Below are 18,991 nucleotides of genomic sequence, written 5' to 3'. Positions count from 1 at the left end.
CAGAATGCTCAACCTATGAATTCTCAACTTCAATAGATATTAATTACATTCCAGAAGAATCAAATACTGAACCTCACCTCATCACATAAGGAGAGAATTGAGTGACCTAATTCATGACTTGTTTGTCGAAACAACATGCAGAACTCCTAGGCTCATGTCTTAAAGAATGGGATTTATTAAACAAGGATACTAAAATTTCAGTATACAGAAATTGAAATGAAAATTTACGAAATACTTAAAGAGATAGTTTAATTTTTTCCTGCCATGATGTTAGGGAGCTAATGTCTGAACTGGGCTTTGATATGTTATTCATGATTGGTGTTTATTTATAGACGTATCAAAAAGAAGCTTAAAGACAGTGTTGTTGCATAACTGAAATAAGTTTTCTTCTATACCAGTAGCACATGCTGTAGGAATGAAAGAAACATATGAACATATGTCAAAAATTGTAAAAGCTATTAAGTATGATACTTATACAGTACATAACATTACTTAAAAACACTCATGGTGAATCATTGCTGACCTGAAAGTGATAGGGCTTCTTCTCGGCCTGTGGAGTGGCTTTATATTTTTAATACCGCAAGAATACAGGAATACAGGAAAGGTTTCCCCATTACAAGTTTCTCAAAGCTCCTACAGTTTCCAGAATGCCAATGGTGGCCTTCCTGAAAGGAACATTCTGAATAAGCGAAACTATCTTAAAACTATCGTTGTAGGATAAACCACTTACTTGCATCTCATTATATAAAATGAAATTCTTAAATTTCTTGAAGGAGTACTGAGCATTTTTATTTTATATGCTTCCACATAATTAAATGTTATAACCATGTCATAATTTAAAATGTTATAATTAATATTATTTAGTTATTTCATTACTGAAATTAATCTAAAAATAATTTTTAATAACTTTTTGAAACAAACATACATTCTGAATTTATGATGAAATAAATTTAAATATAATGGAATAAACAGTCAATTTAAAATAGTTCTTTTTCTGCATAGGTGGAATAACTCATGAATTGTGTGTGTGATGACATTTACTATCTAGAAACTTTTATGTGCTAAATATACTTTTCCCAATTTAATACAAAAAAAAAACAATGATTCAAAATAGATGGAAATAAACTTAAAAGCTAGATGTAACTGCAGCTGAAGAGTTTTTAAAACAGTGTTATTTATGCAAATAAGTAGATGTCACAAGCTTGCAAATCAAATTATACATTTGAATAGGTTCATTTTAAAAGATAATACTATACTTAAGTTTTATTTAAATAAAGCTAATGCAGAAATGTATTAACGCAGACCATTGTTGTTCTATCTTATAATTTTTATTTTACTTTTAGAACTGAAGCCTCTACTCAACAGGTGTTTTAATCACTCTATGATATGAGGATATCATGCATATGAGATGAGTTTAACACAATGTCAGACTGAACAATTCCTATGTGCTATTAATTACACCCCAACAACTGTAAAATAGATTGGCCATGTTTATGTAAAGACTATTAATTTTAAACTTTTCCAGCAAATTTTCTACTCTCTTATCTATATATTAGCCAATTCACTTCTATAAGACAGTGTGCAGTTAGACAAATCTCTTTGTGTACATGAAACAATTTACTAGGGTCCCTGCAAAGTTTTATTTAATAAAAATGTAAGTATTTTGCTATACTAATGTTAATTATTCTCCCTTTAACTAGTACTTGTTAAAATTAGTCTATGTTAAAGATTGTTGTGGGTTTTTCATTGTTGGAAAAGTGATTTTTTATGCAAAGAAGATCAGTTAATAATAAATATTGCAACCTAAATTCATTTTTTGTTGTTAATCTCTGCCCAAGAATAATTAATCATCTCTGCATGCACAATTTAATTTTTTATGAGTTGTGTCTGAAATTAAGGCTTCAAAAAGTTGTTTTTTACACCATTATGTGATGAATATTTTATTGTTAATACAAATGTAACTGCAATAATAATATATACTTTTTTTTTAAGCCAAAAATCTCACTGTAATCCTTATGCTTAAAAGAAAAACTTGCTTTAAAAAATAACTTTTAAATACCAATGTGTAGTAAAAAGTAGATTTCTTTAGAAAAAGCTATTGGTTTTTTTTACTTCTCTATGGTATAAATACTGATCAAAAATATGTGATGATAGTCTGTCTACTGTTCCTGTTCAAACTAGTTTAAATAATTTTAATTAGATGAATGATTTTGGTGGTGTTGTATCTTACTGATGAGCAACACTATCCTTAAGTACTGGCCTCTGCTATTGTCAATATTTTAAAGTATCTAAGCCACTGCATGGAGTTCTAAAACCATGATAAGAGCCTATAATCAACAGGGTTTTTAATTTCCTGAACACCATGTTATGGAAAATATTGCAATAAACTATAAGTTTTATTAATTTGAAATAATAAATACTTTTTTTAATTTTTGTAATTACCACTTTTAGATTCAGATGTTACTACATGTCTGAACTATTTCAGAGCAAAAGAATTTTTTTTATTAAATTACGTTTAATTTAAGTTTTAAAATTTGCAGCAATAAAATACACATTTATTGTAAAGCAAGCATTCACTACCATCAGTCATGCTTGAGAATTTAGTTTAAAACAAATGCATTCATATCAACTTTGCTTCACATCTTCAATAAGCTTTGTCAGTAAGATGTAGAACATTTACAAGGATTACATCCACTATTACAGAACTATGTAGATGTAGAATGCAAGTTAGCTAAGGTGAATTCACTTGGTGAAATTTTTGTCAACAGAAATACAATTTTCAGAAAATAGAATTTTTTCAATAGAAACGAGGAAAATATTGGTGTAATTTGTTTAACAAGAATTAAAAAAGAAAGAAAAAATTCTGTAATTAATTTATAATCATCTTGTAGTAGTCAGTATTTGTAGTAGCAGCTTGTCTAATTTTTTACATTAAAACAGCAACGTAGTCTATGAATATAAAATCATTTATATAATTTTTAATAAATAAAATGTTTCACCATCTCTATCTTTATTACAACATTAATTATAAATATGTTGGCATAGGTAACTGAAAAAAATATATATTCACATTAGTTTACTATAATTAAATATATTAAAATATACTGTCTTTTTTATTAAAAGAAATTATATTATACTAAGTAATTTAATAACTGAATTATTGTAATCTTTACAACATACAAGTGGAAAATTGTATTAAATCAATTTTATTTATACGTTCAAGCAAAAGGCAGTTCTTTGTCCCTTACTAATTCTTTCATCTTCTAGTATAATTCTTAATTTTTATTTAATGAGGAGTTCAAGCAAAAGAAAAAACACATGTAAACTAATGTTTTATAAAAATTAAACTTCCTACATCATATTACAGATATCAATGGAGTTTTTCAGTCATTTGCAATTTTAATATTTCTACTAAATTTACAAAACAGTAAAACTGCTAGCAGTGCTAGAATAGGAAAGAGAAATTGATTATTTTAGAGGAGACTCTTAAATTATGATCTCAATGACGCTTTGAAATAACTATGAAAATAAAGGCCGGTCAAAATGAATGGGTTCATCTAGTAGAGGGCAAGTATGTTAAACAAACATTGTTTAAAATATTCTAGAAGATTCCGATTTCTTAGAATTAGATTCTTAATTCCTTCAAATTAGTATAGGAGAAAGAAGAATAAACGGCCTAAGGTTCATAGATGTTTTCAAAATTAAAGATGCTATGATAGAATACAGAACAAAACAATTGTTAGGAAAACAAAATTAATTAGGATAGAAATGTTTGTACGAAAAAAGAAAGAATTGTGTAAGTAAAAGAAAAAGAAACTTTAGATGAATTTGAATATGGGTTTGGTGGAGAATGCAGATAATTAAATACGCTAAATGAAAGAATAAAGCAATAAGAAGGATTAACAAGAATATGAGCTTAATGAGAACAATTCAGTATAGAAAAGCTAATTTGGCTGGATTATATTATGAGAGGAAAACGATTGATTAAAATGGTAATAGGATTAATAGAAGGTGGAAAACAGAGGGACCGGAGAAGAGTAAAAATTCCAATTAATCTAAAGAGAAATGGGAGCTATCAGGATATTAAATGTTTAGTTGGTAATAGAGGAGAATGGAGATGAATATGAAGCAAGGAACTATCTAACTGAGGACAGATAAATAAATGATAATGAAAACAGCACAAATTCATGATAGACTATCTGAATTTTTCAGAAATAGAGATAGAGAAAGAAAGAGAGGGATATCAAGAGACCAAGAATATGTATATATAAAAAAAACTGAACTTAAAAATAAATTTGTTGATTAAATTTTTATTATTTCATTGGTTTACTTTTATTTTTTAATGTTCCGTGATATGTTAGATGTTGGTAATTATAATACTTAGACTATCCAAATTAAGGATAATTACTCTTTCTTCGGGTTGGGTGATTTGTGTTGTAATGTTAAAAGCATAAATTGACATTTAGACCGGTTTATTTTGTTAGATGATATTAAAATTAATTCCGACATTGCAATTTTTATTGAAACATGGAATGAATCATTGCATTATCCAATTTGGGGTTACTGGGAATATATATTTGAAAAGTCTGAATAAATTGTATCAGTGTTTACATTAGAAATGATTTACATTGTTTATTTTTTTATACATATGTTATTCAAGGTTGTAATTCTGTATTTATTAAGTTTAAATATTATGGTAATACTATATGCTTGACAGTTGTTTATAGATCTCCTAGCCTTGAACTAGGAAAAATTTATCTGTATTACCATTTGAAATCTATTAGTTATTTAAAAGTACACAAATCTATGTAGCAATATTAATATTAATTAACTGGGGAATGATTATAGACCTGTAAGTATCTCAAAAATTATGGCTGGTTTTGTGCTTATATATCTTTTATTAATTTACTTATTAGGATCACTGAACATATGAGTTCTTGTATTGATCAGATTTTTGTAAGAAATCATGATTTTTTTTTTAATTTCAATGAATATGTCTTACAACAATTATCACTGATCATTTGCCTATTGCAGGATCATTGGTGACTGTTAAAAAAGATGGTGTTGCTGGATGTTATAATGATAATGGTTTAAATTTAAATAATAGTAGAAACTGTTGTGTTTATATTATTAATGAGATGAAACTGAAGGCTAACACTGAAAATGAATGCTGGACTTCTGTAAATTGAATGCCGCGAAGTGGATGAGGCTTTGAATAATCTTCTTAATGTTTTGAAAAGAGGTATTTTAATATTGTTAGAAACAGAGAAAAAATGTGTAATGTATAAGTTAAAAGATAACTCTTACTATTGCAATTTTAAATTCTTTGATTAGATTGTACAAAAATAAATATCATTATTCTAAAAACAATATAAATGCTAAGGCCAATAGTAAGTTACTTTAGAATCTCATAAATGAATTTACTAATTCCTCTTTTATAAACAGTATATTTGAATTATATGTGAAGAATGGAATGGGTGTAACGAGTGATTTTTTTGTATGGTAAATATTTTCAATTCTTTTTTGATAATGTTGGAAAATATATTATTAGCAGTCTTTTTACAAATTGTGATGAAAGTAGATTACATACATACATGGGAGGTAAAGTATAATGGACCATATTGTTCTATTTTTTCAGCTGGTTACATCTGATGAATTAATGTTAAAATTAAAATTAATTAACGAATTAAAGGATAATAATACTTTTGTAACTCAGGGGTTATCTAATTTTATCCTACAGGTGCTTAATTCTTTTGTTTGCCTCTAGTTCATATATAGCTCTGATCTGTCTTAGTCTAATTCTTGAAAAGGGTAATAAATTTATAATGGCTGCATTTTTTGAAAAATATAATTTATTTAACAGAAATCAATTTGTATTCAGATCAGACAATGGAACTGATGATGCCTTGTTTACCTTTACAAATCTGATTTTTTAAAGCTTGAATGTTGGTGACCATGTCATTAGGATTTCTCAGGATATACAAAGAGCCTTTGGCTCTGCTGATCATTCACTTCTCTTGAATAAATTGCATAATATTGGTATTAGGGGGATTGTTTTGACTTTATTGGTCATATTTAACAGAACACACTGTGTTAAATAGATTGATGCATTTAGTGATTATCTTTCTGTGATTTCTGCAGTTCCACAGGTTCAGTTAGGGCCCGATTTTATTTTTGGTATATATGAATGAAATTTTCAACTTGAATATTCAGGGTAAATTTGTTTGTTTTGCTGATGACATGCCATTGTTTTTGGTGATGGTTCTTTTGATAATGTTGTAATGAAGGCTAATCTGAGTCGGAAATTTGTTAATGATTTGATGCATAAAATTTTTTTATGCATTATTACAATTAAAACTAAAGTAGTTTATTTTTATAACAGGAGAAAAATTATTATTATTATTAATAATAATAATAATAAAAAAATAATTTTACATACATTTGATTGCAGTCAGTTTAGTATGAATACTTTAATTGTACTGTGGTAACCTTTATTAATTCTGGTAAGTATCTTGGAATAGAATTTGATTGTAATTATAAAGTCCATATAAATCATTTGGTTAAGAGTGTTAAGAAGCTCTTCAACAAGTTTAGGACACTTAGACATATTTTGTTTTATACCCAGCTTATAATGGTTTGTTTTTCAGGCTCATAACATTTTTATGGTCATATAGCATTTTGGTTGGGAGGAATGTGTTTGACTATGTGCTCCAGCTGCTATTAGTTTAACTCCTTATTAAAAATTTGTCTGTTTAAACCATATATTGTTCCTAGTAATTTGCTTTATTCTTTGCTTAAAGTTGGAAATCTTAAAAATCGGTATGTTAAAAATGTATTATTGTTTATAAAAACCAACATTTATTTAAATTCTACTATAATCATTCCTATATAACTAGACATTCTTTGATGACTAATGTTTGCATACATTTTGCTAATAGAGCTCTTAGAGAAATTTATATGAGGTTTGATCAAAGACTATACACAATTTTAGTTTTTCTCAAAAAATCTTTATTGATTCATCAATATTGATTTTATCACCTTCAAAGTACTGCTTTTCAGATATAATACATTTATGCCAGCACGTTTTCCAATCTTTGAAGCACTTCGGGAACGCAATTTCTGGTATGGAGTTTAGCTACTTCAGTGATTCTATCTTTAGCTCTTCAATGTTGGCAAAACATCGTCTTTCACGGTTCTTTTCAGCTTGGGAAATAAGAAGTCACAGAAACCCATATATGGCAAATATAGGGGCTGAGGCAACATAATGGTGTTATTTTCGGCCAAAAGTTCATGAACAAGCAGTGAAGTGTGAGCAGGTGCATTATCATGCAATTGCCATGAATTGTTTTGCCACAAATCTGGTCACTTTCTTTGGATTGCTTTATGCAAACAGCTTAGAACTTCCAGGTGTACGTTATATTATGAGGGCTGTCCAGAAAGTAATTTACGTTTTGAAATAAAAAACCAACCAAATAAAATAAGAAATTTTATTATATACATTTAAAAGGGACAATCTTAAACTATTTTTCTACATATTTGCCATTTAAATTGAACCACTTATTATAACAATGTACAAGCTTTTCAATTCCTTCTCTGTAGAAATCTGCCACATTAGATTTTTGGCACCCCTCTTGCACAAAACTTGTGATAACCAAGCTTCCCCGATACAATTTCATGCAGTAAACTTCGTGAAATTTGGGGGAAATGAAGCAAGAGTTCCGTAATCATAATGTGGTGATTTTCACAAATTTTATCATTAATTTTCATTGTCAGTTCATCAGTCACAAGGCTAGGCTGACCACTGTGGTTCTCATCATGAACACTGGTGTGGTCATTTTTAAAGATAGAGTGATGAAGTGGCGTCTCACTCCACTTTCGCTCATTATTCCATTTCCTTACACCTCACAAAGTTGCTGATACATTTCAATTGGTTTGAGGTTTTCTGCCGGTAAAAACCTAATCACTGAACACACCTCACAACTCGTGGGATTTTCTATTGAACATTTCAATAATTCACAATGAACAAAGAAAAAAAATCACAGTTCACATGCTAGGACAGCTTGATGCATACTGAGCGTAGAATCATTTTGATGCCAAGATGGTGGTTCTACCCCCACCCATCTCCATGCTAGGCACAAACGTAAGTTACTTTTGTCGTTGGTTGTTGGTGTGCTGGGATGTCCAGGGTGCTCATCATCTTCAACCTCTTCACAGCCTCTTGGAAACATTTTTACCACTTATAAACACTTGTTTTATTTATAGAAGAATGACCAAAAGCAACATACAACATTTCCAATGAGGTGCTGCACTTTATTTCATTCTTAAAGGACAATTTAATGCAGATTCTTTGTTCTATTTTTTCCACAAGTCAAAAATCGTTGACCATACCAAAACACATGTAACCTTTTCAACAGCCAAAATAAACAAAGCATTCAATTAGCTATCATTGTAAACATACATTAGGTAGAAGTGTACCAACAAAACAAAACAAACACTGTGACAACTGGACTTCATCCTGGGAAATTTAAAAATTCTGCATATTTTTTTTTATCAAACCTCGAATAATGTAGCAGGTCAATTATTGTTAATGCCTGATATTGATTTGGGTAATTTTGTTTCTACTCATTCCTTAAAGAAATATTTGAAGGATTTTTCTGTAAATGATGATTATGATTTTAAGAGTGTATATTAATTATTTTAATTTGGGTATTTATGTTTTTATTCCTTTAAGTGATCTTTTCATAAAAGATTTTATAAATTGTTTTCGAAATAAATTATGATTCTGATATGATATTTTGTTTGATTACTCTACGTTATCATAACTCTTGCTCTCAACTTTTTAGAGAGGCTTGATATATATTATTAGAAATGATTTATTGTATCTGTTCAGAAGAATTTTAAATAAAATAAATATATATTTGTTCAATATATAAAAGAAGAACCTTTTTTGTAAAGAATAAGCCTGTTTTACAATCGTCTTTTGTTATACTACCTGCTAAAACACAATGAACACCTGCTGTATGGTGAGAAGAAACTAGGTTTGGAATCCATGGGAACAAAAGCCTCGGTTGACTGTTTTCACCTTCGACTTGGATCTGATCTTACAGGTAAAGAGGCTAACAGTATAAATAGCCCAGTAAGACCAGCTAAAAATCAGTTCAGGGAGTTCTATTAGAAACAGTCTGTGAGGCATTACAAAGTCAGTGCTGCAAGTTGTGTGAAATCGTGTGGGTTCGGTGGAGTCTGCGAACTAGTCCAGCGAGGAGAGTCACAGGTGTGAATCTGCGAGACGAGAGTGCGAGATGTTGGTCCAGCAAGGAGAGTTCTGAATCCAGTTCGATATGAGTAAGGTGATGCTACGAGTAAATCCAAGTATAAAAGAAATACGATCGGTGAGTTACAATAAAACTATTTGCAAGTGAATTTTATACGATTGTTTGTTAATATAAGATTAGTAGTTAAAAAGGATTAAAACTAGTGGTTTCTTTTGTTAATGGGTCTAGTTTCTATTGGTCTACTTAGAATAAATTCCGAATAATTATTTATTTTGAACTCTGTCTTGTGTGTAATCTGTATTTACTTATATTTAATATTGACATTATTATCACTATTTGATGTGTAATATTTTGATTGTTATCTTTGTTGATTACGTTATGTATTTTTGTCTGTTTTTAGTTACGCTTACTGTTCTGATTATGTTATATTTTATGTCATGTAATTATCATTTACTACTATTATCCTGACTATAATTATAGTTGTAATTACTATATTAATATTTGTATTCTTTAATTGTTTTATTATTGTCACTTATTATTATTATCATCATCATTATTATGTTTATCACCATTGTTGTTATTAATTTGTATGGTTGTAATATGAACATTTTAAACCAATAAACTACAACTATATATAAACATTCTAAATTGTCAACAACTTCTCAATATTCTGATTGAGCCGTGGAACCACACAACAATATATATAGTATAATAAAAATGTAATAAAACACTAAAAATATAGATAAATTTATGATTTAGAGATTATATATACATATATATATATACAGAGTGAGCAACATAAAACTGAACCCCTGCACCCATAATAAAACCGCTACCCAACACTATAAATGAAAGACTATCACACAACTAATGCAACTAGTGGATGTATACTACTGATTGTTGCTGCCGTTTGTTAGGTGGTTAGGGTCAGTGCAGTATACATTTTGTTGCAATGCAGTATTGTGAGTTCAGTTGTGTCTGTGTAAAATGCCTTATTCAATCCAGTAGAGGATTAGCTATAGTTGAGGCCTATATTAATTCTGGATCGTTTGAAGAATCATGTCCAGCATTCGTAGAAAAATTTCTGAATGCCTGTATCTCAGCAAAGAGTAGCATACACAATTTAGTTAAAAAATGGTGTTGGTTTCAAATACAAAATGAAATAGGCAACCTTCCATTAGGACTCTACAGGCCACTGCTGATATTGAAAGGAGAATTACTGCCAGTCCAAATAAAATCACTGTGCAAGTTATCCTAACAATCTGATGTTAAATACACATCTTGTCATAAAATTCTTCATGAATTAAAATTGAAACCATACCGCATTACAACTGTGCAACAATTGAAAGAGAAATGACTTAATTATTGCAACTGGCTTCTTGAAAACATTATTGGTGGACGGTAGACCCGATGTTGTATTTCATATCAGACAAGGCATGGTTTCATTTATCCAGTCACGTTAATTTGCAGAACACCAGGTATTGGATGGCGAGGAATCCTCATGAGATATTTGAGCATCCACTTCACAATTAGAAAATTGGTGTTTGACATGCTGTTAGTGGTAATCGTATAGTGGGAGCAATATTTTTTGACCAGACTGTCAATACACAAGTTTACCTCACAATTTTCTAAGAATTCTATGCGCAATTAACTGATAACAATGACAACAATAACGCAACTGACAACTCTCAATATGATCAGTTAAGCACAAAAGTGCATTGATGCCCAGGGTGGTCATTTTGGACATCTTTTGTAACAGTAAGGTAAATAAATGCAAAATTTAAATTACATTTTATGTTTTTCTTATTTAATTTATCTGTATCATTCATAAAATTTCATTCCAACATAACCTACCGATTCTGCAGCGGTTACGTTATGGGTTCGGCTGTATGTTGCTCACTCTGTATATATATATATATATATATATATATATATCTTTTTGGCACTTGAAGATTTTGAAAAAAATATTTGTTAATGTAGAATGAATACACTTTTTAAGGTTTAAGAATAGAGGATTGAACTATAAAGAAAAATTAATAATATTTAAAAAATATTATCTATAATAGCAGAAAAAAAGTCAAAATTCAAGCTGCAGTTCAGAAAGTGAAACAAGGATACAGTCTGTCTTCTTCAGTTTTTAATTTATATGTGGAAGATATGATAAAAGGACTAAAAGAAAAACTTTAAGAATCGAGTAGCAATCTATAGAAAACAATTATAATAGTAAGATTTAATGATAACAATGCTATTTTAGCTGAAACTAGATTCAAGTTAAAAGTAATGAATGGTATGGTTTCAATGCTAAGGAGAAAGTGAATTTGACAGTAAATAGACAAACAAGGGTACTGAAATGTGGGAGAAAGGAGGATAATGTAGAATAAATTTGAGTTACATATTATTCATTTAACAGAACAGAATAAATTAGAAGTTGTAGAATTTTGTTACTTAGGTAGTAAAACCACAAAGGATAAATAAATATGTAAAGAAGGTTCAAAAGCAAATTTGCACAAGCCAGATAAGTTTTTACATAGAAAAGAAATCTACTGATCAAAATGTAGATTAGAGATCAGAAACAAGTTATTATAAATAAGTATTTATTTATTAAGTGAAATTATTTATAGCAGCAGGGAAAGACTGGGAAATCAGAACAAAAGAATAGAGGCTTTCCAAGAAGTGATAATGTTATGGGAGAATGTTGAAATCTAGGAGGGTTAAAAGAAAACAAAATGAAGATGTTTTAAGATGAATTGGAATACAAAGAATTTATGACAGAATCTTATAAAAAGGAGAAGGGAGATGAGGGATGAGCAAAATTTTAGGGTAATCGGGTTTTGTTAATTTGGTTCTAAAAAGAAGTGTAGAAAATGAAAATTATTAAGAGAAGGCAAAATTAGATTACTGAAAACAGGTAAATGAAGATGTAGGATATATGCAAAGACCAAGTGAATGGCTCAAAATAAAATTATGGAAGGAGTGCATCTAACACATCTAAAGAAAAAAACAAATAAATAATTTTTTTTACGTAAAATGAAAAAAAAATCCAAATGTACAGTAATATACAATGGATTTAACAAAAATGAAGTAAGATAAAAAATAGGATTTAGAAAAGAAATCAAATAAAACTATAAATAACTATTATTTAATTGCAATGACAAAAATACATTTAAAATAACAAAAAAAAAAAATATATATATATATATACAATATAACAAAAAAAAATAATAATATTAAAAAAAAATTATAATACAACTTTTGAAAAAAAAAATAAACCCTTGCAAACAATTCAGGGAAGTAAATAAACTTTAATTGTAATTACATGTGAGTATTCACAGAACAAATTATTCATTTTTATTAGTAATAAGCTACCTTCAACATAACAATGCTTACAGAAACGATATACCAAATTTACCCAATACTGCTAAACATCTAACTAATAAAAAATAAACAAAAAAAATTATAAATTGTGAATTTAAAAATTATATGAAAACATAAAAAAGCAAAATCAAGGTAAACATAACAATTTTTTTATATTAAAGCAAAAATAATAAAAATCTGATCAATGAAATAATAAATCTTGATGCAAGGCATTACACTTACAACAATATATATATATATATATATATATATATATATATATATATTATTGTTATTATTATTATTTTCATATATAAATGAAAATTATAGATAGAAATAAATATAATATGCATTGCAAAATTAATGCTTTAATGGTCAATGATATTCAGATATATCTATTTTCGACCACACATCAAGTCTTAGTAATAATAAGGATCAACATAGCTGATTAGCTGAAGCATCTGATGGAATTACAGTCACAATAAAAATGTAATAGAAAACAAGAAACCAATAGGTTGTGCAATTTTAATGAATTTTTACTTACTTAAAAACAAGTTTCAAAAAATTTAAGCTGGTAATGATGTTAGCACTGAAACTTGCATTTTAATGTAATTCTATAAAAACAGGATTTTGCTAGCATAACAAAACAATGTAAAAAAATTTCATGTAAAAAAGATAAAACCTAAATATAAAGCTAAAGGTTCATTACTAATTTAACATTAGTGATTACAATCTTAACAAAAATATAATGATTTTTTCAAACATTATCTACCTTTTTTTTTATTCCACTGATACAGTTAATTAGTACAGATTCAGATAAAAGACAGTAACTCTACAATTTTTTAGTTCAGTGCTTTCATCAACTTATTACATCTTTGACAGTCTAAGTTCATGTGTATTGAAGTGATGAAATATAAAATTATTTATATTGTTATAATCATTTAGTTCTCTAAACATAACAATTTTTTTATATTAAAGCAAAAATAATAAAAATTTGTTTAATGAAATGATCAATTTTGATGAAATTGTGGAAAGCAATTTTCAACATTGATTTACCATCAATGTAAGGTGTGGCCTCTTCACAATCAACTGTTTGGACCATTCATATTACCTGGCTGCTGAAAGGCTGAGGTCTACTGCACTTTCTTCAAGAAGAATTGCCACAGCTGCTTGAAGATTTAACTGTAGTGCTGAGAGGCAAAGTATACTTCTAACATGATGGCGTGTCTCCCCACTTCTCTAGTGTCAATTCCACTCTCTTAAATCATTATTTCCCTGAGAAATGGAACGGTCATGGAGGTCAATATTTCTGGCTCACACGATTGTCTGATCTACCATCTTAAGAATTTTATATCTGGGGATGGATGAAACCAAGCAGTACAGAAGCATGCCAAGAAATGTGTTGAAAATGGCGGGCTCATATTTGAACATTTATTATAAACTGGTACATACATAATGCACTTTGAGCTATTGTACTGTTTCTAAATAAAATTCAAATTTTTAACTTTCTTTGTTTTATTCAACTTATCTTACACCATTATGTTCATAATTAAATTCCCTACAAGTTTTGTTTAAAATTTTTATGTGTTTATTACTCATTTAAGAAAATTATTGTATGTTAAAACATAAAAAACAAGGTTTAAACCCCAATTTCTGGATTTTCACCCCAGCTCCCTCAAAAACTACTTTAGGTATGGTTCTAGGACCTTTTTTGTTTGATTTTTCATGTGAAAAACCACACAAAATCACTGATTCTGCTCCTTAATTAACATCCTACAAAATTTCAGCACGACCTCATTTCATCAGAGTAGCTGAAATCCGAGTGAAATCTTTCACTAACTGTAACTCACAAATGAAGCATTTTAGAGCATATGTTTATGAACTTATTCCATTATTTTGATATATAGAATTGGTTATGAAAGTCCCAGGAGAACTTTGTGATAAACTCTGTATAACTGAATTATAAATAATAATTGATAGAAAACTAAATGATTATAACAAAATAAATACATTTAGATGGAAGAATGTAGAAAAATTAATTCTTTAGATGTTATAAATAAAATAATATTTGCATAAAAGAGAAAGTATTGACAGAAAATCTTATTATAATACCACAACTATAAATCATCTAACCACTCTTGGATGCACTTATAGTAAAGGAATTTATTTGCAATGGTAATAAAATAAAGGAAAGAAATGAATGAAGAAGGTAAATTTGTTCAGAAGTGCAATTATAAATTTTTCATCACTTCTAAGTACACAATGATAAAGTTTTCAAAGCTTTCAACAGAGAGAAGTGCAAGCTCCCTCAAAATGATTCCCAGAATAACTGTTATAAACCTTATTTTAATTACTTTATTATTAATGGTTTACTATTTTAATTTTGTTATAACTACCTAATATTATTTTAGTGTAAAATTATTTACTATTACTATTTACAATTTTCCCCAACAAAATTGACACTATATGTACAATAGATAAATTCTTATGGCTCTGAGTGTACATATGTCATTAGTATTTATATCTTTTTAATTTTTATCTTATTATCCAGATTTCTGATACACCTTTTTGTGGAGGATGAGGTGGATAAAATGGTAACAGAAAATGTCAGGAATCAAACCAAAAACTAGCTAATTTAGAAGACTAGAGAACAGAATGAAGATGTCAAGTTATCAATTGTGTAGCTAAATGTAATATGCATTTAGAAGGGTTTTACTTGCTGTTCTGGAACAAGGTGTGTGAAGGAAATAGTAAAACTCTTCACTTGTCACTTTTTCTAGACTAACAATGGAGGCTAGTTATTCTTATAAAAGGGTATGCTGCATTCAGGAGTGACATGCAGATATATATAACAACATTTGGTCATAGAACCTAAAAGATGTACATAAATTATGTGTAACTAACTACCTCTAAGTACCTTTGACACAACAATAATAATAAAACAACTTAATAATCACCAATTCCTTGACTTCTTCAATAAGTTTATCCAATTCAGAAATAGCATGCTTCACATCAGCTGTAAAAAAAATAAAAAAAAAATTATAATTTCTACTTTACTTGTGTTCATACAACAGCAAATAAGTAAGAATTTTTTTTCATATATTATACACATAAACAAATTTTAGCCATACACAAATTTCAATCTTCAAAAATTTGTCTTAGCACACAATTTACTTCACTGACAGTAAAATTATTAAAATACAACATGTTTTCTGTAGGAGAGGTGAAAAATTTTACATGTTTGTACTTAATTTAAAAAAAAGGCAAATACTTAAGAAAAAATATAGAAGGGATCAATAGTTAGGCATCTCTAGTTTATGGAATCAAAAATAATATCTTCAGTTTTGACTGCATGAATTAACAACACTAAGAATCTGTAAAATAAGTATTAAAACACAAGGGTCATTCAATAATTAAAGATAAAGGACTGTAAAAAATGATTATCTATTCAATGACAATGAAATTAACAACAGTTTTCAACATAACCCCCGGCTAAATTTAGGCACCTAATCCATCTTTTTGTGAGCTTTCTTATCCCAGAAGCAAAAACAAATGTTCCCCTTGTGTCTGAGCAATTCTTGCACTGCATTCTTTATCTGCTCATTGATGTTGAACTTGATGCTATGTAAAAACATTTTGAGAAGACCAAATAAGAAAAAATCTGATTGTGTGAGAATGGGATTGTAAGGTAGATGTGGCAATATCTCCAAACTTTTGAAAAGCTTTCTGTGTCTTTTGAGCAATAAGGAGCAAGCATTATGCAGAAAAATTATGCCTTTTAAGTGAGAACCAGGATATGAGAAAATTCCTAGTAAAAGAGATTATGTATTTCTAGTTTTACATGATTTTCTATCATGCCACAATAGTGTTTAATATATATAAATCATTTGAAACATATAAATTTAGAAAAAAAGTTTAATAACAAAAAGTTCCTTTTACAAGTATAATTTAGTACAAATATTTTACAGTATAAGGACTATCTGCTCAACAATATCTTATACTTTTATGAATCTATCTTTTTTCAGTTTCAAAGTTGAGGATCTTTTCCATTTTCAATATTATATTATAATGTAATATTTCTTTAATTTTTCTTTTTATTGTAATTTATTTTGATTGATTCAATAAATCAGAATAGCATAACAATCTCTTTTTAATTCAAATTTTACCACATACCTCATCATTAATATTCTAATAATATTCTTATTTTTAGCAGTATTTGAAAAAGTTAATATACTTCACTTTGCTGTTAGTTACTTTGTTGTATGTAAGGAAGTGTGAACCACTGGAATACAATGAATGACAAAAATTACTGTTATTGCATACAATAAAATGAAATCAATTCTCTTTTAGAACAATTCTTCCAGTTTTAATAGATATTTTCTTGTTGTTGATTGATATGGTATTGGGTAATTACTGAAATAAAACAATACATTTTTTCCAATCCTTTGTTACGGACTGATTTTCAGCTTCACCTTTAATGTCACAGTTTTCATCGGCTACATTTACTCCAACCTTTCTAAAATATGGCACTACCATTTTTTTTTTTATTAAAATATTTTATAATTTCATCAATCATCTGGATTTGATTGTGATTTTCAAATTATAACACACAGCTGGTCTCTTCTTTTGAAACTGCTACCCAATTTTCAAAATAAACATCTACACGAGACAAAAAAATTCTGAATTCCTATTTCATTTATTTTGCACAAACTGTCAGCTACAAATTGTATTACTTATGGTGGGCTTACATGGATAAAGTTCTTTACTAGAAAGGAGAAAAGTTATAATATTTTCTTGTTTCATGCAGAGAGTGATTTATTAATGTTAAAACTTTATTATTCTCATATTTATTTTTTTAACTTAATAAGTTTGTAAAATAGCTTGTTTCTGAATGCTTAATTGGTTCACTTGCTAAACTTGACACAAGCAAAGGTTTGTGAGCGTAAGTTAAGTTTGGTTAGATCATATTTATACAACCCACTGGATTGGTCTAGTGGTGAAAACGTCTGCAAATCAGCTGATTTCAAAATCAAGAGTTCCAACATTCAAATCCTAGTAAAGGCAGTTACTTTTATACAGATTGAATACTAGATCGTGGATACTAATTTTCTTTGATGGTTGGGTTTCAATTAACCACACACATCTCAGAAATAGTCAACCTAAGACTGTACAAGACTACACTTCACTTACGCTTATACTTATCATCCTCATTCATCCTTTGAATTAATACCTGATTTGGGAATACCTGATGGTAATTACCGGAGGCTAAAAGGAAAACAGGATTATATTTATAATTTCGCTGCAAATGGTAAAATGTTTAAAAATCATAAAAAATGAAAATTAGCAAGCATACTTTAAAAAAATTTAGAAAATAAGTGGTCATTAGGTTCTGAAAAAAACTTTTATTTCTTCAGTACCTACTGATTATAATTGTTTGGTATTTAAAATGGTCATCTACGCTTACGTTTTTAAAAATTTATTATTGTATTTTCTTGTTTTTTATCCAAAAGCAGGTTTTTTGGGGTAAGTAAGATGTTTTGGGATGATTATTTCAATAACTATTTATCACAGCTCTTTCAATGTACTGTATATACAGTAAGAACTAATTAAAACTTTCCCAAACATGGATCAATTCTCCCATTCTATTTTCACTTGTACTTGTAATTAGAGAAAGGTAGTAGATTATATAAGACTAAATTCTGATGCTTCAGGTAAATTTAAAATGGACAAAAATAATTTTAAATTCCAACTGTTAGTTGTAAGGATTGTTTTACTGCTACAATCTACCGCATTATATTGAGAAATCCTCAAATGGGCCACATAAAATCTTCCACACCACATTCACTTTCCAGTAGTCATTAATATATTTACTGTAATGTAATGACAGATATAAAATAATGAAAAAAAAATTTGATACTTAATATTCTTAAAAAAATTTAATAACTAGAAAAGTAATTTTTTTCACTTACATACAGCTGAATTTGACAGATTTCCTATTTTGGAGGTAATATCAGCTGTCAGAACAGCATACTGCTGTTCATAAACATCAATCAAGACAGCCATAATTAAAATACATTAGCATCAAAACAGTTTTCCGAGATTTCTGTTTTTAATTTTCTAACCTCAAAATTATTGAACAAAAAGCCATAAACATGGCTGGTCTCCGCTTTTAGTTGGATGTTGTTTTCAAGTACAATGTTTTATTTAAAAAGTAATGTTGCTTTAGAAGATTAAATCTAAATTTTATACATTTATGAAATATAATTTCTGAATAAAAATTAAACATATTTAATTTAGTCAAATGTCGGTAGATTTAATAATGGGTACACATAAGTTGGTACTACTGCCTATAGAAAATGTGA

General features: G+C 28.4%; 1 protein-coding gene across 2 annotated transcripts in view; it reads right to left on the bottom strand.

Annotated features, from left to right (window-relative positions):
- The window catches only part of Vti1a (Vesicle transport through interaction with t-SNAREs 1a), a 60,470-nt gene extending 41,717 nt beyond the window's left edge, over positions 1 to 18,753 (bottom strand). For both annotated transcript variants that reach the window (XR_012756098.1, XM_075362949.1), the window contains exons 1-2: positions 18,599 to 18,753; positions 15,587 to 15,645 (exon numbers count right to left, since the gene is read on the bottom strand). Coding sequence is in view for 1 of the 2 variants with exons in the window: in XM_075362949.1 (XP_075219064.1) it covers positions 15,587 to 15,645; positions 18,599 to 18,692 (153 nt within the window). In the remaining variant the exon portion in view is untranslated. The remainder of the gene's footprint in view (positions 1 to 15,586; positions 15,646 to 18,598) is intronic.
- Between the last annotated feature and the right edge of the window lie 238 nt (positions 18,754 to 18,991).

Source organism: Lycorma delicatula, chromosome 1, assembly GCF_047948215.1.
Source record: "Lycorma delicatula isolate Av1 chromosome 1, ASM4794821v1, whole genome shotgun sequence".
NCBI lineage: Eukaryota > Metazoa > Arthropoda > Insecta > Hemiptera > Fulgoridae > Lycorma > Lycorma delicatula.
This window is presented reverse-complemented; position numbering and strand designations above follow the sequence as displayed.